At 43.0% G+C, this 26194-nt stretch overlaps 1 protein-coding gene across 1 annotated transcript in view; it reads right to left on the bottom strand.

Moving 5' to 3' along the window:
- Positions 1-1811: 1811 nt before the first annotated feature.
- The window catches only part of LOC126203466 (carboxypeptidase N subunit 2), a 182353-nt gene continuing 157970 nt past the window's right edge, over positions 1812-26194 (bottom strand). Inside the window, exon 10 of the mRNA XM_049937784.1 lies at positions 1812-7175. Within this exon, the coding sequence (XP_049793741.1) occupies positions 7013-7175 (163 nt within the window). The 3' untranslated portion in view covers positions 1812-7012. The remainder of the gene's footprint in view (positions 7176-26194) is intronic.

Below are 26194 nucleotides of genomic sequence, written 5' to 3' on the forward strand. Positions count from 1 at the left end.
AGTGAGATAAGCCTCTACATCCTTCTGTTTGTCTTCTAGCCATCCCTGCTTAGCCATTTTGCTCTTCCTGTCGATATCATTTTTGAGACGTTTGTATTCCTTTTTGCCTGCTTCATTTACTGCATTTTTATATTTTCTCCTTTCATCAATTAAATTCAATATTTCTTCTGTTACCCAAGGGTTTCTACTAGCCCTCGTCTTTTTACCTATTTGATCCTCTGGTGCCTTCACTATTTCATCTCTCAAAGCTACCCATTCTTCTTCTACTGTATTTCTTTCCCCCATTCCTGTCAATTGTTCCCTTATGCTCTGCCTGAAACTCTGTACAATCTCTGGTTCTTTCAGTTTATCCAAGTCCCATCTCCTTAAATTCCCACCTTTTTGCAGTTTCTTTCCTATTTGGTACGGGTACCAAACTTATTAGCAATATTCAAGAATGGGTAGTACAGTGTTTTGTAGGCAGTCTCCTTTGAAGGCTAATTGCTTTTTGCCAGTGTCCTATCAATGAACTGCTTTACCTATGACACAGCCTATGTGATCATACAACTTCAAACAAAATGTAACACTCAGGTGCTTGTGTAACTGGGTTTATTCGGTGAGTCTATTACAATACCAACAGTTCAGTGGGAAGAAGCTGCTTATGATTAAATTTTTTGTAAAGTCAGTCAGTGAATTTCCTGTACATAATAGCTAGATAACCCACATTAATCATCGTACACAGTTCAGAAAATAAATTTACGTTCGAGATAGTATTATGAATATGTTCACGCTAAGTCTGATAGTAAGCAAATCTCACTTACTAGTATGTAACTGATCCACAAATCCTCCGTCATCAATTTTATTTTTCTCAGAGTGGCACACGTTGTGAGAAACGGTAGTATTTGACATTCTGCATGGTTCATGTAAATGTTCATGTGTGTATGTGTGTGTGTGTGTGTGTGTGTATGTGTGTGTGTGTGTGTGTGTGTGTGCGTGTGATGTAAATGTTGTGTGTTCTGAGATTGTTTTCTGAACCACAGCGATGTATTGAATTTTAGGGCGATTTGTTTTGAGATCTGAGGAACATCAAAGTTGCATATCTCTGGGGAATGATTTGGCCCCAAACATTTTAGTAGCTGATGTAATTGCATCAAATCAAGCACAACGGACGCCTTTTAAACTTGTTTAAGCTACCGATATATATCTCCAAAGAAAATCCTTCTAGGAATCCCAGACAGTCGCACTGTACGAATCATCTGTGTTAATCACCTCGTAACAGAGGCCGTGCCATGGAATACAAGAGACTAAATTTTTTGAATTATCACCTGGGCACATATAATAATTACGCAGATGTACCTGTGCACTCACTGTACATACTTACTTTGACATTAGTATACTATGCACTAAAACACGAAAGACTTTGAAATGTGCAACAGACGGTGATTTAAACATTGTGCTTACAATTTCTGACGACAGTTTTTGTTTCCAAAGAGCTAAGAGAAAGTACTAGCTGGTAGCATTATTGAAGTGAGACTTCCATTATGTGTTTCTTGCTCAGTGCTCACGAGTATCGCCAAAGCTTAACTTAGCGACTACGTTATAGTATCAATGTTGGTAGTAGTAGTAGTAGTAGTAGTAGTAGTAGTAGTGGTTGTTGTTGTTGTTCTTGTTGTGGTGGTTGTCTACAGTCCGAGGACTAGACTGATGCAGGTCTCCATCGTACTCCATACCGACTACCTCAAGCTTACAGTTCAGTGGTCTAGGAAAGGTGTTAGGGATTTTGAGAGTCATGTGCTGGATGCAGTGTGATTTTAAAATTCTTTATATTTGAGCGAAGCTTAGAAACTGTTTCAAGTTATATTAACATCTGATACTGGTAGCTATACAAAATAACGTATTATACCACAACAAGGCTTAGGCAAGAAAATCTTGTACCAGGTGTCACACTTCCAACAGTTTGACAGAATATGACAGTTTTATAAAGCAAACTCTAAATCTCCATAAAACAGTGATACTTTCTTTGTATGCAGCAAGCGCAAAGGAAAACCACATGGAACTTTCTTTTGTCTCACTATTACTGTATGAATTCTTACGACATACACTCGTGGTAGAATGTTAGTCAATGTTACACTTACTCATTGTTTGGAAAACATTGGTTTTCACAAACCAAAAGTTAGATTTCTTTCTCATCGCATTAGTCTATTTGCTCCGATGAGATCCTGATTGCACTGTTAAACTTGTAATACAAAGTATAATGAGGTAAAAGCTCGATGATGCTTTGCGCTGGCTCTCCGGTAAAATTTGGACTAAGTAAATGTCATTTTATATATCATGCCGGAGATATCTCACAAATGGGTTTATAGCTTCATTTTCAACGAGATAGAAGATAAGAAAATACCTTTTTTACCATGATCGAAAAATAATATTTATGTCTACTTGATTTAAGTGAAGATGAGATAGAAGTATGCAGATTCATCACAACCCTGCAATACGCGGGTAAAAACTGCGTCCGCCTGTCTTGTTGATTAATTTGATTCACATTGTTAACTTACTGTGGCGCCCCTATTGTTAACTTGCTGGGGCAAGCGAATATAATATATCGTTATCACGTTCCTGATCCCCCTCCTGTTTTAGGAAAGGTTGAAAGCTTCTTGCCAATGGATATTGAGGCATTTGATTGCTCTGACCAGTTGAGATGAGAACAGAATCGCTGAGAATGTACCGGTAACTCGACATTGCCTTGATTCCCCTCTATCTGCAACATGTTTCTAGTGCTGAAACAGAATTCGGATCCTTTGGCTATCATGAAATGCCCCAATCCTTCTTTTATCTGAACTCTGGAGACTTCGTTCAGTTACCGTATTACGGTGTTAAACCACACGACATTCAATTACCGAAGTGTGCAGTAGTGTCTTAAAGTGGGTTCCTTGCTTTGTAATGAAGTACACATAAAGCAAACGAAAAGTACCGTTTCACTGGTTACAATTTATGTCCTTTTCTCTACTAACAACTACGAATGAATACGACCAAGAACTGAACCAACATTTACTTACTACGATTATAGGTATATATAGCTGGTCCAATACATGACACACGCTGAAAGATGCATCACAACAGCTCAGGTGCTAAGGGGTGCGAAAGACGCGTTAGGTATGTTCTTGAGGTATTTTCTACAGGATATTCGTTCCCAAAACCACCCGTGGTAACTGTCGCAAGGACAGTCGTGGACGCGACAGAAAGGCACGTCGAAAAAGGACAGTTTCTGTCATTGTTGTGGAGCAGACGTTGATATGTGCGAGGATCACGCGGCTAGCTGTTTTTTTATTCGAGTACACTGCCATTGGGGCTTTGAAGGAAGAATACGAATTTTTAATCGTCAGCTTGCTGAGGTGGTCTTCGCTAGGCTGACCAGACATCCCAGTTTTGCCGGGACAGTCCCCGTTTTCACATAAAAGTCCCGAATATACCATTCGGGACGCATAATTGTCACAGTTTTTAATCGGGAAACACAATGCGTGCAACAATATTTTTCATTTAATGAAATATTTGTGAAAAACAAGTTTCCTAGAAGTACTAGAACTTAAAGAAATATATATTTCCACAGCATATAGGCCTACTACATTTGGTCTAACTCGTCTTATGCCACGGGAGAGAGTAAGAGATATGTTGAAAAGAAAAGCACGTATCGTCTACTCCCACCTCTAACTTGTCGACCTTCCGCTCTAAATGGCCCTCAAAACGAGTAAAAACAAAACCAAACGAGGTATAAAGGAGCATCACTCAAACCATTTCTCCAAACGGGACTGCAGCTATATGGAAGATAATTTTCTGAACAATGTGAGCGATGCGGCGAACTTTACCGATACTTATTGAATATTGTTTGTCACGCACGCACCTTTGCCCTAACAGTCTGAAATTTTAAATTTTAATATGAAATGCATAATTTCCACCTGATTACTGACTGGTAATATTACTAAGTTTTTAGAACCAACAAATTGTACTTAAATACTTAGTAGGTGAGAAAATATTGCAGAAAATATTTCCGGGCTATTACAGTAAAAAGTATGTATTGATCTTTTTTTATTTCTGAAGAAAATAAATTTATTTGTGTGTAGTATACGCACATTTTCCTTCCCAATTCACAAAATGAAGATACATTCTTGCCACGGGTTTTTCAGCTGCTTCATCGTAATAAGCCTGCTATCGATTTCGAACTATCATAACTGACAAGAAGGGTAAGCGTAAGTGTGGTAACGAGCTGAGGTATAAGCACAAGCGTCTCTGCCTTTTGTCTCTGAAATCTGGTCAGCTTAGTCTTCCCACTGGGGTAATTTGTAGTCATTAGCGTCGCGTCACTGACAGTCAGCAGCAAGTCATCGCTGCCGCATTTCCACCCTTTATGTCACGGGAAATCACAAGCTGTACAACGGACGAAGTACAACCAAAGTGGTGTGGACTGGTTGCAGGTCGCCTTGTGAGATTCACAGGGACATATACTGTGATCGCGCTGTAGATGGTCAACATGACTGTGAGACTACGGTAGATGACTGGCACAGTGCCTCTGATATTATCACTGGTCTTGGGAAAAGTATACTACAGATCCGTTAGCTGTCTTATAAGTTAGCTATCAGTTTGCGTCGAAGGACTCTAGCACCATGCTTGGGAGTTGGGTGGGATTCAGTCTGGCAGCTTGAAGGAACTCCATGGATCTTCATTTCATCGTCCTAGTCGCTTGTTATTGAATGATAATATGATTACTTTAATTCATATACTACGTTTGTTCACGTTCTCGTTGATTACATTCTTCTCGGGCATCTTGATTCATACTTGGAATGGTAATTGTGTTGGCACCTTCTTAAAAATTTTGAGGACACCACTTTCCTTTGTAGAGAAATGTTGCTCTGAACGTTTTGCCTTTGCTCCACGATTTTGGTGAACTACATGGTTAATAACAGGGACTGAGCCCTACTGTAGCTATTTGCAGACTTACATGATCTCTTGTGGGAGTTCTCTCTTTGTTTTGCATAAATAATTATGATATTGTCGTCCAATTTGTGAAATTTTCCGCTATCTCTTGATGCATGTTACGGATATATTGGCTATAGTATAATTCAGGGTTTCCCATAAGAAAGCTACGGACATAGATAAACTCCATGTTTTGTGAAAGTAGTGTGTTCTTCACCTTTCATCAGTATTATCCGTTCACGCCTTTGGTGATGGTATGCCGTATTATCTACAGTTCTCAACGTGGGCCAGTTTTTTTACACATGCTGTGGTGCGGACGGAAAACCGTACCGCAAGAGAAGTTTATAGAACACAATGGTCCACGTACCGGCCCCAAGGCATGTGGTGAATGGCACAGGCGGCCTGCAAACTGCCCCACACGTTGTGTAAACGAGTGCTAAGACTCCGGTAACGACTGGTCAACGGAGAATAGTCCGAACCGAATGTGCGCACCACTATTGCTAATGCAGGTAAATAGTTATACGCAATCTGATGGAGGAAAAAAGTGTACGAAGATGATAAAACGGTAGCAGAGCACACAGTCTTAAGCAGTGATCACTCGTGTACATGTATGAATGTTCCACGTGGAGCGATTGTCTTAAAATGGGTTAAACACGTTACACCACATGTGCCTTTTACGCCAAGCCTTGGAAATAACAAATGCTGCCAACAGTAAACCCTGCATCAAACTCTTATGACCGCATTCCAATAAGGCAAAGCCCCACCATACACTACACACAATACAGAAGCCTTTCCACTGCACAACACATGATGCTCTTCTCACTATCTTGGTATAAAATTTCTTGCTGTGTGGATCATTTGTGTCTTCCAGAAAGCTATGGACATAGATAGAAGTGAACTGCAGAAACAGATCGAAACGACTTGGCAGACCGATTTTAGTCATTAATCAAAAGCCTCCCTGACCTAAATTGCTGACATAAAGAAGGTATCATATTCAGCCTGAAACGGCACTGCAAACTTTCACCCTTTGCACTGCTTTTTCTCTTTTTTCTGTAGATTTTAGGTCTGGTAACGTGATTCCCGTTGTTGTTGTTTGTTTGTGTGTGTGTGTGTTATTTAGGACGTTCTTAATTTTGATATCTGTAGTTCACGTTTTAATAATTTCCTTTTTATCTACACTGGCCTCACAAAATTTTAGTACTGGCGCTAAAGAGCTTGCTGTCGCGCGACCAAACTAACATATTCACCAAACAAAACTCACCAAACCGCCGTATGTGTGCAGAAGATGCTATTTTGTTTAAACGAGCAGATCCTGCATCTCATTAATGCCATCTTCACGCCCCTATGCACACCACATGTAGAGAACTAGTTACATCGCTGCACGCATAACGGTTTTTGTGGAGTGTTTACTTCGAAGACTTGAGTCATCAAATCTTCGATGTGTGCACATTAAAAAATCCACGGAATCCAGGTACTGGTGGCTCCGATTATGCATGCATCGATGTGTCTGATTTTCTATACATGGAGTGCTAATGAGATGCCGAAAGTGGTCATGTAAATAAAATAACAACTTCTGAAAACCTGCGGCTGTTTAGTGATTTTTTTTTGGTAATATCTAGCCGCCAGCTGTCCCGTATCTGCGTTGGATCGACAGGGACACTGACATGTCATCATCATCATCATCATCATCACCAAAATTCCAGTCTGTGTATTAGTCTGATTCTTTATCAATATCAGTCAGATTTCTTATCTGTGTATTCTTTTTCTGGCACTTTTTTGAGGATGTTCGAGAATATAAGAGAAGACTTTGTAGATCAGTAGGGGCTGAGAGGACCCAAGTGCTGTGGGGCCCCGTGGACTACCAAGAGATGGACGGAAACCCTGCTTCATGGTACTGTGAGGTGGCTGGGACGCACAGAATGCGGCGCCCCACAGACGCTGGCTGGTGGCACCAACGAGCGATGGGGAGGTGCCATGTGCGGTGCTTTACGGAGATCCACTCGTGACGTCATCGGGCGACGGTGACGTAATGTGTGAGCAGCTCCTCGGAGGCCTGGTGGTGGCGCCATCAGGCGACGGGAATGCGAGGCGTAAGGCGAACCATGGATGCCCACTGGCCATCACACAGTTCCTCGAAGCCCAGCTCGTGCATATTGCGACCGCCCAGGTCCCCAGGCCCACGACAAGTTGGCCAGGCGTCCCACACCTGGGATGAGTGATCACGCAGCCACCTGCCACACACAGAAACGAGATTTGTGAGATTCATTTACACACTTGAGAGAGTACGTACACTGCCAGAAAAAAATAGTGCACCTGGAAAGACAACATCGATTATAATCAGATGACGAGATATGCCGTAAGGGGGATAGTAAACGTGCTGATAATGGTTTGATAGTAGGTGTACCGATAACGGTTCCAATGTCGTCCGCCAACATATAGCTTAGTGACACGGCTAACATAGCGCCATCTGTGCTCACAGTGTGAGGCAAACGTGTGAAGCAACCAGACAACCACACAACACAGACACACTTGTGCTTCCTACAGTCAACTCAGCGAGATTGTAAGGGCTCAAATGGTGGCCTTGCGAGTGGCGAAAGTGTCCTGTTGGACAACTGCCACACAAGGTGCACGTACTGCGTCAGCTGTGCAATGTTGCCGCTATCAGCAGCCACGTGAGGGTCTGGATGTCCAAACAGCACGGGCGGTCGCCAGGATCGTCCTGTTTTAAGGGCAGCAGTCGCAGATCGTTCAGCTTGTAAGTAGCCTGTTCATGTGTTTGTATGTTGGCAGCGCTACAGATTGCATTAACGTCACTGACGCGCTCTGCGCCCTCGCTAAGAGACTCTGTGGCTGGACGGACTTGCAGTTAGCAGTTAATAGTTAGCAGTGATGGAGGTGGGCAATGAGCGAGCGCACGGGTTGGGCGTGTGTCCGCCATGGAGATTTAGTATTGGTTGGACATGAATTGTAAAATCATGATTGATGTATTTGCTAATGTTTGGACACTGGAATTATTGATGATTATATAATTTTTGGAACTGGATGTCACATGAATAAGGTAAAATCTGCTAAATACATTGTGTTTGCTCTGCAACAAAATCTTTCCTACGCTAACGTCATGCCTACTAGTAGTTAGAATCTATAGTAATTACAATCTTTTTATTTAGCTGGCTGTAGTTCTTGTAATGAAGATTTTCTGTGACTTACTGAATGTGTGGGTTATTGTTACGATTTATTCTTATTCAGGGCCATTCTTTTGTGTTAATTATTTGCAGTCAGATTGCGTTGCGCTTGTATATTGTGGGCAATAAATGAATAGAATAAGTTTGAGTCGTACTTGTCACGGAAAATTCTGTAGGTCAGTGTTGTAATGATAAAAACAAGTAAAGAGACAGTACGTTCAGTTGCACTCAGCAGTTTAAGGAGGTTCAGTTGCATTCAGCAGTTTCAGAAGCGAAACATAGAAGTTTCACCTGTCGACCCTTAGCTGAGGATACTTCAATGGAATCTTCTGAATTTCTTCTAGTTTGAATAATTAGTGCACGATCAGAAATTAGTTATTCTTTACTGTTAGCGCGTAGTTGTATATCGCATTTCCTTCGTAGTACTAAATTGTTGTACTATACTGTAATGAGCAAAGCAGTTGTGGCACGCACGTGGATTTGCACTAAGTATTTCGTAGTCGCGTTTGCAACTTATTGATTATTTTCACTGATATTTTAGTGTGTCTTCCAATTTTTTGCTTTTCAAATTGTGTTTTTTCTGTGTTATCGTGAGAAATACTATGATAATCATGGCGTGTGAAAAGCGTAACACTAGCCTGCAAAGCAAATTGAGAAATGACAGTGAAGACGAGAGTAGCGTGTTAGCACCACCTTGTAATGAATTGACAAATGACCAAGCCTTTGTGCATAAAACTGTCATAGACTTCTCTTCTGATGAATGATTAGGACTGAGGATAATTTCGCTTTATTGACCAACGGTATATTACTAATTGTGTGCATCTGATCTATTTGATATCATAAATATAAAAAAAATTTTGACATCTTAGTATTGACCATTGCGTAAAACATTTTGTAAATTTTTTTCAGGGGAGCCGGAGGTCTATGTAAGTAGCCTGTTTATATGTTTTTATGTTGGCAGCATTAATGTCACTGCCAGCGCTCTGCGCCCTCGCCAAGAGACTCTGTGACTGGAAGGACTTGCAGTTAGCAGTTAATAGTTAGCAGTGTCGGAGGTGGGCAGGATTAAATAGAGGATGAAATAGAGAAGTTTCAAGCTACCACAGCACAGAAAAGACGGCTTGTGAGCCCAGACGTATCAACACAAACTACTGCGAAGCGGTTATTAGCAATGGGACTACGGGCAGGTGCACCTCTATCCCGACTTCCACACACGCCATGACATCGACGTGCACGGCTCGATCGGTGCCATCGGAGGATCACTTGGAAGATGGAATGGCGCGCCGTGGTCTTCAGCGATGAAAACAGATTCCGCCTGCACGCGAGTGATGTTCGTTTGGTGTACGGAGTAGACCTGGCGAATGCTGTCCCCCGAGTGCATCCGTCCAAGGAACACTGGCGCCAGCCCGGGACTCACTGTCTGTGGGGCGGTAAGCTGCAGCCCTCGTCCACCTTTGCCGTTTCTGGAGGTGAAGCTAATCAGTGTTTGATACGTGCAGAATGTTGTCGGACCCGATCTTTCGCCGTTCTCGCCGCAGGATGGTGATGTGTTGTCGCTACGGGGTAGTGTTCACCCACACACTACCAATGAAACTCACCGTGCTGTGGAAGACGTGAAGCAACTTCCCTGGCCATCACGATCTCTGACTTGCCTCAAATAGAGCACGTGTGGGATATGATGGGATGAGAAGCGGCGCTTGCGACTCGTCACCCCACCTTGCAGAACTACATGAACAGATCGGGTAGGCATGGAATAACGTACCGCAGGATAGTATTCGCCGTCTCTGCCCTGAATGTCACGGTCAGTGCCCAAATTTCCGCCTGTGGAGGCTACATCACGTTGTAATATGGTGTTTCAGTATGGTACGATACCTGGTACCTCTCAACCGCTTGTGCTGTTGATCTATAAATGTAATCATTTCATGTGCTCCATGTGCACTGTTGCAACAATAACTCTTGCTCTAAAAAGGTGTACTAATTTTTATTTTCGGCAGTGTACATACTCGTTGTCTGTGTAAAACTATATTCTGAATCGGAATCCGAGACCTTGATGAGAGTGTTTTTACAAATGAGCCACCTGAGTACACTTCACGAAATGAATCAAAGTTCAGACTCGGCACTGGTTCCTCTCTGATTACGGCAGAGATTTTCGCCCATCTGTATTTCTGTGGACAGCAACGAACTGGTGAAGAAAATCGACAAAAGAATGTTTGAAAATTGATATTTTGTAAGTACTCAGTTATCAAGCAATTTTGCATCAGAGCCTTACTAAATAATAAATGTACCTGAAGTTCTATGATTTTTAGATTCCATAACTTCTTTCTGAGAATCTGAAAGATGGTGTGAACAGAATCGTGCCAGAGAGGCTTTGGTTTCCTATCTTTATGTCGAGACGAAATACTCGTTAATAGTGTGATGTGTCACTGCCTCGCCCAACAATTAAGACGACTGTAAGAAAGCTGAGACGAGTCGGTCAGACAATCGTTAAGGAGCATCTTCTAGCAAAAACTCATGAATCTTCATCCAACTCAAAACATTTCTATATGGATAGGAGCGTTGGCGTCACAAATTTTAGTGTGGGGTGTCTCTCACACTCTTTCCCTTCCCTCCGCTGGCGACGACAGCTGTCCAGCGGTCATCTGCACGTACAGTGGGTCTGTCACGGCACACCCAGGCTGTCTGTGGTCTGAGCCTCCACAAAGACACCGCTGCATTGCAGTGCTGTCTTCTTGCATTTCGTAGACCTGAAAGGTTCAGTTTCTCGCAGGTCCACGAGACGTGTAACACTGTGTACCCAGTCCCCTCCATCTGTGGATACTGGTGGCATGACACAATCTGGAGATGAAGTCTCACACAATCAAAATGGTAATTACTCGTCAGGTCTGGGCTTCTGGCACTGTTCTCGTGATGGTCAAACAATGAAACTCGAAAATTACTGCACCTATCTGGATAAACTGGAGGAAAAAATAATAATACAAGTAAACTGCAGTAGTTCAAGAGAAAAATGCCTTTTACTTGTTGCACATTAAGTTTTTGTTATTTAACATATGCATCCAGACGCGTATCGCCTCAGTTGCAAGGCATCTTTAGTAGGTGTCCAGAAATACGATTTTTTTCGTTTGCACATATAGATAATCGTTTGCACATACAGGTTATAGTTCACTGAAGTTTCAATAAATAAAAAGAAAACTACTTACAGATTAGCGTGTAATTCATTATTTTTAAGCCAAACAGTTTTCTTTCATATGACGCACTGGTTGAAAGTTTGCAGTTTTCTTTGTGGTCATTGTTTTCGAAATATAACGCTGTAACTACCATTTTATATATCTAGAGTGTCATTCGTTTCTGTAACTGTTGCCGACTTACTTGTCTTTAATTGTTAATTCTGTGACTATATGTGCTGATGTACCGTAAGTCCTGTGTGTGTTAGTGGGTGTACCTTTTTATTTTTTAATTATTTATTTTTATATTTGCTATTTTTTTACTGTTTACTATATTTCTCTTTCTTTTTTATCTTTCGTTTATATACTTGCGAGAGAAATAGAATTTATGATCATCTATTGAGATTATTGTCTATTATATGATAAGTCAGTGTAAACAGTAAGTGGTTAGTCATATTCACTTGATCATTCAGTAGCTGCTAATTCTCAGATTTTGTTTTGTGTATATGCTAATTTTATAGTAAGTTTAGGATATGTGTATTTATTCTAACTATTTTCATGTCGTCCTCTTTTGTATCAGGCTTTATGACGTGTCCTGTTTTCGCCTACATGTCTTTAACAATTAGAGATCTGCTTGAAACTACACCTGGATCTTTTATTTACGTAGGAAAAGTCGTGAATAAAAACTTTGAAGACCTCATTCAGTTCTAAGTGATCAATTCCTCAGCGTAGAACTGATGTCCCACTTAATAATTCCAACTTGCAATAATTTTTCTGCGTCCTACCATTTTACTGGAGAAATACGTTCCAAAACGTGTTTTCAATGTACAGTGTGGTTCCAATACAATAATGAAGCTTGTTAGCTTGAAGGTGTAATTTCGTCAATGTACACACAGAATTTACTGTTCACATTGCAATCATATTCAGGACCAATTCCAGATATTTGAGTTTCAGTATGTGTAGATGTCAGCTTCTGCATGATCAGTGAGAAAATGATTCAAATGGCTCTGAGCACTATGGGACTCAACATGTGTGGTCATAAGTCCCCTAGAACCTAGAACTACTTAAACCTAACTAAGCTAAGGACATCACACACATCCATGCCCGAGGCAGGATTCGAACCTGCGACGGTAGCGGTCGCGCGGTTCCAGATTGAAGCGCCTAGAACCGCACGGCCACACCGGCCGGCGATCAGTGAGACTAAAAGAAATTACTATCAAGATTCTTTCATTGGCCTGGAGTGGGTAAGAGGTAAATTGGAAAGAGAGAGAGAGATCGTTTGAGTTTTTTAGCGAGGATTTGAGGGCATGTGCACCTGCAACACTGTTGTCTGTTTCTAACAACTACTCCATATCACGAACATCCTTTTTGCGTTATTTTATCTCACGAATTTTGCTTTTTCTACAAACTGTGGCCACTGTTTCATGATACTTTTACTGTCGGAGATGTAACCCGGACAAGAAAGGGTAGAAAGAATGAAGACCTGAAAGGACTACTGAAGCCGGGTGTCGGGAATGATAGGTAATAGCGGCAACTTTTCTGCTGACTTTGGAACGTTGGCGTATTTGTTAAGTTACTTGTTGTAAGGTTCGCAATCATTACGTGTGTCATTGATACCATGTCGAGATTAAGTAATTTCATACAGTAAATTTTACAGAATCATACCTAATATAGATAAATGAACATTTATTAGCGACATGAAAACTGAATTATTTCAAAGATGAATGTTGTCTAGTGAAATAAACTGAGATGAGAAACGTCATGGCACAGGGGTATAGACACATGCAGATGGCGGTGGTACTGCCTACACACGGCGTACACTGGCGGAGCTGTCGTTTGTACGCAGATGGTTCATGGTTCGTGTGAAAAGGTGTCCAACGACGAGAACTGACAGACTCTGAACGGGGAATGCTAGTTGGAACTGGACGCATGAGATATTCCATTTCGGAAATCGTTAGAGATTCGAGATTACGAGATCCACAGTGCCAAATATCAGGCATTACCTGTCACCACGGACGACGCAGTGGACAACGGCCTTCAAGTAAGTAGCAGCGGCGTTTGCGTAGGATTCTCAGTGCTAACAGACAAGCAACACTACCTGAAATAACAGCAGAAGTCAGTGTGGGACGTAGACGAACTTATTCGTTGGGGCAAGGCGGCGAAATTTCGCGTTGATGGGCTACGGCAGGAGACAAACGGTGCGGGTGTCTCGGCAGCAACACGACGTCGCCTGCAGCGCCTCTTGTGGACTCGTGATCATGTCGGTTCGACCCTGGACGACTGGAAAACCGTGCCCTGTTCAGATGAGTCTCGACTTCAGTTGGTAAGAGCTGATCGTAGGGTTCTTCTGCGGCGCAGACCCCACGAAGCCACGGACCCAAGCTGTCAACAAGGCACTGTGCAAACTGGTGGTGGGTGGATGACGGTGTAAGCGTATCTTGCATGGAATAGACCGGGTCATTTGGTTATGCTCGGCTACTTGGAGACCTCTTGCAGTCTTTCAAGGACTTCAAGTTCCCAAACGGCGGTGGAATTTTTATGGGCGACGCGACTGGTTTGAAGAATATCGTGGACAATTCGAGCGAATGACTTGGCCACCTAGATCGCCCAACATCAGTCGCATCAATTATTTATTCGCGAGGTCAGTTCGTGCACAAAATCCTGCACCGTCAACTCTTTCGCAATTATGGACGGCTACAGAGGCAGCGTGGCTCGATATTTCTGCAGGGGACGACCAGCGCCTCGCTGAGTGCGTGCCAGGTCGAGTTGCTGCACTGTGCGGTGCAAAAGGAGGTCCGACACGATGTTAGGAGTATACCGCGACTTCTACCACCTACTCGTAACAGGCTGTTGATACATGCGAGTCTTTCCGTTCAGTTTGGTATGAACGGGTTCATTCACTTTGGTTTCAATTTCTGTTTTACTATTAAAGGTATCATTCGTTTTCGTTGTGTTGTTCATCGTACTTTTAACCATTATCTTCTCTGCATTCTGTATTTTTCAGTTTGTTCGGTTTCTCCGTTCGTCATGTTTTCGGCTAATTTCATTCGCTATAGTTCCGTTGTACTTTCTATTCTTCCTATTTTGATACTGATGCTCTTTCATTGTAAAATATCACACAAAAGATTTAAATTGTACCTCATGTTTGCAGAAGATTAAAAAAATGTAACTTCACCGGTAGGGACTAGGGACGACGAATTGTGTGGTTCCGGAAACGTTTTAGTTATTTAGTCGGTTCCACGTAGGTTGAGAACTACGCTGAATCAGAAACCAGCCATATAGTTCATATTATGTAACAAGGTTTTCTAAGTGTTTCTTGTGGTTAAGTAAATCATTTTAAATTTTCATTTATTTAAGATACACACGTAAGTTTCTAAACAATCCATTACTGCTTTCCCCAACCACATTCCTAAAACATAACCTATGTGTTTAAGAAAGTACAACAATAATTGTGAAATGCATATTATGGACAGACCGTCGGTTGGAACAGCGACTAATACATCTTAGATACATACTGACAGAAAAAAATCGCGAAACCAAAAAAAAAATTAAAGTACAGTAATGAAATTTCGATAGTATATAAGTTTAGGTAACATATTTCACTAATTATCATTGCAAGATGACAGGTTAATTTAAGCGTGAGATAAGGCGTTGTAAATGTGAGATGCTAGTACATAAATAACCGATGTAGCCGCCAGAATGTTGAATGCAAGGATGCAACGGGCATGCTTTGTGTTTTACAGGTGGCGGGTGTCAATTTGTGGGATGAAGTTTCATGCCAGTTGCACTTGGTCGGTCAATGCAGGGACAGTTCACGCTGGTTGTGGATGACAGTGGAGTTGTCGTCTCGTGCGTGCTCGATCTAGTGATCGAACATGCCTAGGCGACATGTCGATACTCTGTAGGGCATGTTGCATTACAATAGCGGTATGTCGACGAGCGTTATCCTGTTGGAAAACACCGCCTGGTGTGCTGTTCATAAGTAGCATGACAGGTCGAATCACCAGACTGACGTACAAGTTTACAGTCAGGGTGCGTGGGATAACCACGAGAATGCTCCTGTTGTCACATGAAATCGCACTCCAGATCATAACTCGAGGTGTAGGTGCAGAGCGTCTAGCACACAGACAGGTTGAGTCCAGGACCTCAAATGACCTCCTTTTAGGCCAAACATACGGCCATCGCTGGCACCGAGGTAGACCCGGATTTTACCAGAAAACACAACCTACTCCCACGCTGTCCTCCAAAGTGCTCTTGCTTGACGCCACTGAAGTCCCAGATGGCGGTGGTTTGGAGTCAGTGGCATTTACGCTACAGAGCTCGGAGCGATCCCCTTGAAGTGACCGATTCGTAACGGTTCGTTGTGTCACTGTGGTGCCGGCTGCTGCTTAAGTTTGTAATGCAGGAGCAGTACGGTGCTGCAGAGCCACACGCCGAACACAACGGTTTCTCCCTCTCCGCAGTGCCACGTGGCCGTCCGGAGCCCGGTCTTCTTGGGACCGTACATTCTCGTGAACACCACTGCCAGCAGTCAAGTACAGCGGCTACATTACTGCCAAGTCTGTCTGCAACACTGCACAAGCAACATCGAGCCCTTTTACAAGACCTCGTTAAAACTCAGCGAGGTGTTGATAACGGCGCCTTTGTCGCCTTAAAGGCGTTCATGACTGACGTCAACTCGCCGCGCCAAGTCTCAGACGCAGCTAACGTTTTTTTTTTTTCCTTTATTGATTTTCAATTCCCCCGAAGGGGGCGGGCTGGCAGCAGCTTAGTACGCTGCTCTACAGCCTACAGACTTTTTTAAAAACGAAAGAAGAAACAAGAAAAACAGGCGATAAAACGGTGACTTAAAGTGTAAAATGGCGGAAAAATGCGGAAAGTTAATACAGAAATCAAAGAGATTGGCAATGTTAATAAAACACACAGGAATCAGACAAGTAATATAGTAGACAAACAATTAAAAAAACATGGCGACAGTCTGGTTTCTGTTTGCAAGAGATAAAAAATCACACCCAGTGACAGTATGATGGCCGTTCGCAACACATCCCAAAAGACACACAACACGGAACACTCGCTGTTAAACACTCACTGTAAAACACTGCATGAAGATGGCGGCACAAAGATGACACTCCCGAGCCAAGGGCAGACGGCGGGAGGGGGACCTGGAGGAGGAGGAAAAACAAGGAGGGAGGAGAGGAAAAAACGAAAAAGGGGGGGGGGGAAACAAGGAGGGAGAGGACTCATAAGGGGGAGAGGGGCAGGGCAGACGCAAGAAGGAATGAGAAAAGGCAGAGGAGGGAAATGCGAAAGGACTCGGGGGAGAGAAGGGGGCAGAGAGAGGGGAGGTGGGGAAAAAAGAGTATGGAAGGGGGGGGAGAGGGAGCCCGGGAAAAGGACAGAGGAAGAGGGGGAGTGAGGATCAGAATTGATAGGAGGGATAAATGGAGGGAGAGAGGGCATCATCCGGGAGGGGGAGTTGATGGAAGCCACCCTGGGAAAGGAGATGTAGGGTAGGGGGGACACAATAGTGAAGGTGTGGCAGGGGGTGGGGATGGGAGAGGAGAGGAGCAATGAGGGGGTGAGGGGGATCAAGGCGGCGGGAGGTGTGGAGGATGCGGATATGTTCGAGGAATAGGAGCAGATGGGGGAAAGGAATGAGGTCATAGAGGATCCGCGTGGGGGACGGGAGGCGTATACGGAAGGCGAGGAGGAGTGCATGACGCTCAAGGATCTGGAGGGTCTTATAGAAATTGGGGGGGGGGCAGATATCCAGGCTGGACTGGCATAACAGAGGATGGGACGGATTAAGGATTTGTAGGTGTGGAGGATGGTAGAGGAGTGCAAGCCCCATGTCTAGCCAGAGAGGAGTTTGAGGAGTCGGAGGCGGTTGTGGGCTTTGGATTGGATGGAGCGGAGATGAGGGATCCAGGTGAGGTGACGGTCAATGGTGAGGCCAAGGTAGGTGAGGATGGGGCGTAACTAACGCTCCTGACGGCGTGTATTTAAAGCAGACCTCATCTCCATCCTCCTAGTGGCGCTACTAGCGCCGCTCTTATAGGAATGGCGCGAAATCTGAATATACATCACCTTCAGATGTAGAAACACGCCTACCAACTTCCATTTACGTGTCGCAACTCCTCCTTTGTGTTGTGATTCTTTTCCGTCAGTGTCGGTTCTAGTATATAGCCCCAATATTTATTATTGTGAATACTGTCTACCAGTTTTGGTACAGGACATTTATGCGATAATTATTTGATACGTCTACTTGCGAAACGTGTTTGACGACTGCATCTCAGGGCTTAGCCTGAGGATGGCACTGTGTGCCGAAACCGGTAGACTGTAGGCAAAATAATAAATAAAATATTGGGACTATAGACTAAAATATATTATTTCTGAAATGTAACTGGTAAATTTATTGTGGCCGCAGCTCGTGGTCTCGCGCTAGAGTTCTCGCTTCCCGAGCGCGGGGTCCCGGGTTCGATTCCCGGCGGGGTCAGGGATTGTCACCTGCCTCGAGATGAGTGGGTGTTGTTGTGTCGTCTTTAATCATCATCATTCATCACCATTACGGTCAGAGGAAGGCAATGGCAAACCACCTCCACTAGGACCTTGCCTAGTACGGCGGTGCGGGTCTCCCGCATCGTTCCCCTACACTCCGTCAAGGAGTATGGGACTTCATCATCTTCATCATCAGATTTATTGTTGGATGGCTTGGCTACGGATGTTTTCTCAAGTAACTCAAAGTCGTTCTTAAACATTATGTGTGAGCACAAATATCGCAATGTGCCATTTTGTTGCTTTTTGTTGGTGAATAACGCAACCAGCCGCAGATGCTTTTAAACTGCTTTATGCCAATTGCATAAACGGTTTCGGGTACCATGTCCTCATTCAGATGGTTGGCATTTCAATTGCAATTGTGAAGATCTTAAAGTATTTGCACTGCTTCTCGCTATGCAGCTCGGGTACAGGGAGCAGTACTGCGTCCTAGACAAGTGGGCCAGCAAAGATAGAAAATGCAACTATTATGAGAAAAATTACCTGATCGGAAATGAATTATTGCGTGGGAAAAGCAACATGGTGAACGCTCCTCTTTCTGACCCCAAAAATGTGTATCTAGCTCCTCAGCATATTAAATTGGACCTCGTAAAAACGTTGTGAACCCAAAGGACAAGTCTTTACAAGAGTACGTGAATAACCTCATACATCACTGTGGGACGTACGACGAACGTATCCGTTAGGATAGTGCGTCAGTGGGCTGTGGCAGCAGAAGGCCGACGCGCGTGCTTTTGCTAACAGAACGACATCGTCTCCAGCGCCTCTCCAGGGTTCGTGACCTTGTCATTTGACCCCCACACGACTAGGAAATTTACGGTCTTATCAGATGAGTTTCAATTTCAGTTGGTAAGAGTGTAGCGCCAGGTTGCCAAAAAGGCATTGTGCAAGCTTGTGGTGGCTTCATAGTGGTATTGGCTGTGTTTTCATGGGATGGACAGGGTCTTCTGGTTCAATTGAACGGATCAGTGACTGGCAGTGGTTATGTTCGGCTACTAGAAGACCATCTGAAACCATTCATGGGCTTCATGTTCCGAAACAATAATTTTTATGAATGACAATGTGCCACGTCGCCAGGCCACAATTCTTCGAGACTAGTTTGAAGAACATTCTCAGCAATTGGAGCGAATCATGTATCCACCCAGAGCGGCTGACATGAAGTCCAAAGAACATTTACGGGACATAATGGAGAGGTGATTTCGTGCCCAACTTCCTGCATCGGCAACACTTTCACGATTACCGACGGCACGGTATTTCTGCAGAGGACTTGCAAAGACTTGTCGAGTCCGTCCCAGGTACAACTGCTGCACTTCGGCGTGCATAAGGGGGTCCCACACGATATTAGGAGGCGTCCCGTGACCTTTGTCGAACTCAGTGTGTAATACATGGGCTGCCGTGAACACTTACAAAGACCATTACGGCCGGCCGTTGTGGCCGTGCGGTTCTAGGCGTTTCAGTCTGGAACCGCATGACCGCTACGGTCACAGGTTCGAATCCTGCCTCGGGCATGGATGTGTGTCATGTCCTTAGGTTAGTTAGGTTTAAGTAGTTCTAAGTTCTAGGGGACTGATGACTTAGCAGTTAAGTCCCATAGTGCTCAGAGCCAAAAACCATTACTACATGAAAATTGTGGCTGGCACAAGAATTCTGAAATCGGATCTACACTGAGAAGCGAATTACTATCCAGAATCACTGTATGTTGTTCTCGCAATTAAATTAATGATTTCTTTTGTTAATAAGCGTCACTGACTAAGGCGTTGGCCAAACAAATAAATGGGACGAAAGTTTTCGTCTTTAAACTGCCTGTACTTTCTGGAGTCGAAGTTTCCGTAAGAATCTGTAATTCGCCATATGTAAGTGCCTGAGGCGACAAAAGTCATGAGATACGTCCTGAAACCGTGCCGGACCTCCTTTTGCCCGCCCTAGTGCGGCATCTGGACATGGGATGGACTCTACAAGTACCCTGCACAAATGCTGAGCCACGCTGTCTCTACGGCCGTCTATAATGGCGGAAGTGTTGCCGGTGCAGGACTTTGTGCACCAAGTGACCTCTCCATCATGTCCCACAAGTGATGGATGGCAGCCATGTCGAGCGGTCTTGGCGGCCAAATGATTCCCTCTGTCTAGAATGTACTTCAAACCAGTCACGAACAATTGTGGTCCGGTGATATGACATTATTGTTTGGGGACTGTCCTATAGCATACGTTCGTCGTTCGTCCCACAGTGCTTTTTGCAGTTATTTCTTGCAGTGTTGCTTGTCTGTGAGCACTGACAGCTCTACGCAAACGCCGCTGCTCTCGGTCGTTAAGTGGAGGCCGTCGGCCACTGCGTTGTCCGTGGTGAGAGGTGACGTGCCTGAAGTGTGGCTTTCTCGGTACACTCTTGACGCGTCTAGTTCCAGCTACCGTTCCGTATTCTAAGTCTGTTAGTTTCTTCCGTGCGGCCATTATCATTTCTATTTTTCCACATTTATTTATCTATTTATACGTCTAGTTCCGTAGGACCAAATTCACGAGCAAATCTCCGAGGTCCTGGAATTTTTCAGTACAGGAAATTACAAAGTAAAAGTAATAACAGATAAAATAAAATGTTTTGTTGTTGTTGTTGTGGTCTTCAGTCCTGAGACTGGTTTGATGCAGCTCTCCATGCTACTCTATCCTGTGCAAGCTTCTTCATCTCCCAGTACCTACTGCAACCTACATCCTTCTGAATCTGCTTAGTGTATGCATCTCTTGGTCTCCCCCTACGATTTTTACCCTCCACGCTGCCCTCCAATACTAAATCGGTGATCCCTCGATGTCTCAGAACATGTCCTACCAACCGATCTCTTCTTCTAGTCAAGTTGTACCACAAGCTCCTCTTCTCCCCAATTCTTTTCAATACCTCCTCATTAGTTATGTGATCAACTCATCTAATCTTCAGCATTCTTCTGTAGCACCACATTTCGAAAGCTTCTATTCTCTTCTTGTCCAAACTATTTATCGTCCATGTTTCACTTCCATACATGGCTACACTCCATACAAATACTTTCAGTAAAGACTTCCTGACACTTAAATCTATACTCGATGTTAACAAATTTCTCTTCTTCAGAAACGCTTTCCTTGCCATTGCCAGTCTACATTTTATATCCTCTCTACTTCGACCATCATCAGTTATTTTGATCCCCAAATAGCAAAACTCCTTTACTACTTTAAGTGTCTCATTTCCTAATCTAATACCCTCAACATCACCCGACTTAATTCGACTACATTCCATTATCCTCGTTTTGCTTTTGTTATGTTCATCTTATATCCTCCCTTCAAGACACCATCCATTCCGTTCAACTGCTCTTCCAAGTCCTTTGCTGTCTCTGACAGAATTACAATGTCATCGGCGAACCTCAAAGTTTTTATTTCTTCTCCATGGATTTTAATACCTACTCCGAATTTTTCTTTTGTTTCCTTTACTGCTTGCTCAATATACAGATTGAATAACATCGGGGAGAGGCTACAACCCTGTCTTACTCCCTTCCCAACCACTGCTTCCCTTTCATGTCCCTCGACTCTTACAACTGCCATCTGGTTTCTGTACAAATTGTAAATAGCCTTTCGCTCCCTGTATTTTACCCCTGCCACCTTTAGAATTTGAAAGAGAGTATTCCAGTCAACATTGTCAAAAGCTTTCTCTAAGTCTACAAATGCTAGAAACGTAGGTTTGCCTTTCCTTAATCTTTCCTCTAAGATAAGTCGTAAGGTTAGTATTGCCTCACGTGTTCCAGTATTTCTACGGAATCCAAACTGATCTTCCCCTAGGTCGGCTTCTACCAGTTTTTCCATTCGTCTGTAAAGAATTCGCGTTAGTATTTTGCAGCTGTGACTTATTAAACTGATAGTTCGGTAATTTTCACATCTGTCAACACCTGCTTTCTTTGGGATTGGAATTATTATATTCTTCTTGAAGTCTGAGGATATTTCGCCAGTTTCATACATCTTGCTCACCAGATGATAGAGTTTTGTCAGGACTGGCTCTCCCTAGGCCGTCAGTAGTTCCAATGGAATGTTGTCTACTCCGGGGGCTTTGTTTCGACTCACGTCTTTCAGTGCTCTGTCAAACTCTTCACGCAGTATCTTATCTCCCATTTCATCTTCATCTACATCCTCTTCCATTTCCATAATATTGTCCTCAAGTACATCGCCCTTGTATAGACCTTCTATATACTCCTTCCACCTTTCTGCTTTCCCTTCTTTGCTTAGAACTGGGTTTCCATCTGAGCTCTTGATGTTCATACAAGTGGTTCTCTTATCTCCAAAGGTCTCTTTAATTTTCCTGTAGGCAGTATCTATCTTACCCCTAGTGAGACAAGCCTCTACATCCTTACATTTGTCCTCTAGCCATCCCTGCTTAGCCATTTTGCACTTCCTGTCAATCTCATTTTTGAGACGTTTATATTCCTTTTTGCCTGCTTCATTTACTGCATTTTTATATTTTCTCCTTTCATCAATTAAATTCAATATTTCTTCTGTTACCCAAGGATTTCTACTAGCCCTCGTCTTTTTACCTACTTGATCCTCTGCTGCCTTCACTACTTCATTCCTCAAAGCTACCCATTCTTCTTCTACTGTATTTCTTTCCCCCATTCCTGTCAATTGTTCCCTTATGCTCTCCCTGAAACTCTCTACAACCTCTGGTTCTTTCAGTTTATCCAGGTCCCATCTCCTTAAATTCCCACATTTTTGCAGTTTCTTCAGTTTTAATCTACAGGTCATAACCAATAGATTGTGGTCAGAGTCCACATCTGCCCCTGGAAATGTCTTACAATTTAAAACCTGGTTCCTAAATCTGTGTCTTACCATTATATAATCTATCTGATACCTTTTAGTATCTCCAGGGTTCTTCCATGTATACAACCTTCTATCATGATTCTTAAACCAAGTGTTAGCTATGATTAAGTTGTGCTCTGTGCAAAATTCTACCAGGCGGCTTCCTCTTTCATTTCTTAGCCCCAATCCATATTCACCTACTACGTTTCCTTCTCTCCCTTTTCCTACACTCGAATTCCAGTCACCCATGACTATTAAATTTTCGTCTCCCTTCACTATCTGAATAATTTCTTTTATTTCATCATACATTTCTTCAATTTCTTCGTCATCTGCAGAGCTAGTTGGCATATAAACTTGTACTACTGTAGTAGGTGTGGGCTTCGTATCTATCTTGGCCACAATAATGTGTTCACTATGCTGTTTGTAGTAGCTTACCCGCGTTCCTATTTTCCTATTCATTATTAAACCTACTTCTGCATTACCCCTATTTGACTTTGTGTTTATAACCCTGTAGTCACCTGACCAGAAGTCTTGTTCCTCCTGCCACCGAACTTCACTAATTCCCACTATATCTAACTTTAACCTATCCATTTCCCTTTTTAAATTTTCTAACCTACCTGCCCGATTAAGGGATCTGACATTCCACGCTCCGATCCGTAGAACGCCAGTTTTCTTTCTCCTGATAACGACATCCTCTTGAGTAGTCCCCGCCCGGAGATCCGAATGGGGGACTATTTTACCTCCGGAATATTTTACCCAAGAGGACGCCATCATCATTTAATCATACAGTAAAGCTGCATGCCCTCGGGAAAAATTACGGCCGTAGTTTCCCCTTGCTTTCAGCCGTTCGCAGTACCAGCACAGCGAGGCCGTTGTGGTTATTGTTACAAGGCCAGATCAGTCAATCATCCAGACTGTTGCCCTTGCAACTACTGAAAAGGCTGCTGCCCCTCTTCAGGAACCACACGTTTGTCTGGCCTCTCAACAGATACCCCTCCGTTGTGGTTGTACCTACGGTACGGCTATCTGTATCGCAGAGGCACGCAAGCCTCCCCACCAACGGCAAGGTCCATGGTTCATGAACCCGAAAAAAGTGAAGCCATAAGTTTGAGTAAAGGCAATCAGTAGTATAACATAAGAATCACCTTAAGTCTTCAAGGAACTTCTCAGTAGAATAGAAGGAGCTACCCATGAGCAAACTCTTCAGTTTCGATTTGGAAGCGCGTGGATTACTGCTAATATTTTTGAATTCTTGTGGTAGCTTACAGAAAATGAATGCAGCAGTGTACTGCACACATTTCTCCACAAGAGTTAAGGAAGTGTCAAGCAAATGCACATTGGATATCTGCCTAGTATTATTAACTGAGTGAAAGCTGCTAATTCTTGGGAATAAGCTGATATTATTAACAAGAAACGACAGTAAAGAATTTATGTATTGAGAGGACAATGTCAAAATACCCAGACTACTGAACAGGGGTCGACAAGAGGTTCGCGAACTTACACGACTTACTGCCCGAACTGCCCATTTCTCAGCCAATAATATCCTTTTAAAATGAGAAGAAATACCCAAAATATAATACCATACGACATAAGCGAATGAAAATAAGCAAAGTAGACTAATTTTCGTCTCGAACGATGACTCATGTCAGATACCGTACGAATAGTAAAAATGGCAGCATTAAGTCTTTGAACAAGATCCTGAACGAGGGCTTCCGACAACAGTTCACTATCTATCTGAACACCTAGAAATTAGATCTTTTCAGTTTCAGTAATCATATGCCCATTCTGTGAAAGTAAAACGTCGAGTTTTGTTGAATTGTCTGTTAGAAACAGTAAAAACTGAGTCTTACTGTGATTTAGCTTTAGTTTATTTTCTACAAGCCATGAACTTCAGTCATTAACTGTACTATTTGAAACAGAGTCAATGTTGCACACGACATCCTTTACTACCAAGTTAGTGTCATCAGCAAACAGAAATATTTTAGAATTACCCGTAATAAGTATATAAGCAAGGAACATGAACCACCTGAGTACAAATGACAGCTGTGGCCACGCCCTGCCCTCTTATACCTTCTGTAAGCGATACCGCCTCCATGTGTACAAGTGCATACCGCTATCCCATGACTTCTGTAATCTCAATGTATACTGACAATTGATAGCGTTCTGTGCGTGGTTACAGAAAAACTGTGTTTGAAGTAGCCTATTAGATAAAAGCAGCAGCTGAATAGTATAAGACGTGGATCGGTGGCTTGTTTTCTCATGGTTATCACGTGTGAGCTAATATAGAAATAATTATTAATGTCAACTGTTTAAAACTAGTCGTAATTGGTCGTTAGTATACTGAAACATCCCCTTAGAAAAATTAATGAATTACTGTGCTGATAATCCTCTTACGTTATTTGATTTTGAAACAGCTGAGCAAAACTGAACGTGCACAGACATTTCTCTCTTTACTTATTCAGATCATCAATAAATTGACATACAATATTTTTAGCGCAACGCAATCTGACTTTCAATAATCCCTACAAAAGAATGGCACTAACTAACAATAACCTATACCTTTCACAAATCACTTACCTCACAAAAATCTTCGTTACTCAAACTACTGCGATACAGCGAGTGCCAATACTGCCAGCTAAGTAAAAGATTCTAACTACTGAAGGCACTAACTACTGATAGGCATAGTTAGCAAATGAAAGATTTTAATAGAGAACAAACAATGTATTTACCTTAATAGTGTTCAAAAGTCATAATACGAGGGTCAGTCAAAAAGTAATGCCTCCTATTTTTTTTTTCTACGTTTAATTGCCAGGAAATTTAAAAGCAATTACATAGGTTGAAAACCACAACATTGAGGATCATTTTGTCATTTTTCAATGTAATCTCCGCCCATCTCTACAGTTTTGGTCCATCTTTGAACAAGGGAATGTATCCCAGCACGGTAAAAATCACAGCTCTGCTTCCTAAGCCATTGACGCACGGATGTTTTGACGGCCTCCTCATCTTCAAAATGAATCCCACGATGAGCTTCTTTTAGTGGCCCGAACAGATGGAAGCCTGATGGTGCCAGGTCAGGGCTGTATGGGGGATGAGGCAAAACTTCCCATCCAATTTTGTCAATCTCGTCAGAGGTGTGACGACTGGTGTGTGGTCTTGCATTGTCATGCAAAAGAAGAACATCTGCCATTGATTTTGTTGGGCGAACTCGCTGAAGACGTGCTTTAAGTTTCTTGAGGGTTGTGACGTATTGAACAAAATTTATTGTGCATCCCTGCTCCAAAAAATCAACCATAATCACACCCTCTGTATCCCAGAAAACTGTTGCCATAACTTTCCCTGCCGATCGCACAGTTTTGAATTTTTTCTTCCTCGGCGAGCTTGTGTGACGCCACTCCATTGACTGCCTCTTTGATTCGGGTTCAAAAAAATGCACCCATGTTTCGTCCCCGGTCACAATTTTTTTCAGAAACTCATCTCCCTCCAAACGGAAGCGCTGCAAGTGTTGGGAGGCTATTGTTTTCCTTGCCTCTTTATTCTGATCGGTTAACATTCTTG

The sequence above is a fragment of the Schistocerca nitens genome, chromosome 9, assembly GCF_023898315.1.
Source record: "Schistocerca nitens isolate TAMUIC-IGC-003100 chromosome 9, iqSchNite1.1, whole genome shotgun sequence".
NCBI classification, from domain to species: Eukaryota; Metazoa; Arthropoda; class Insecta; order Orthoptera; family Acrididae; genus Schistocerca; species Schistocerca nitens.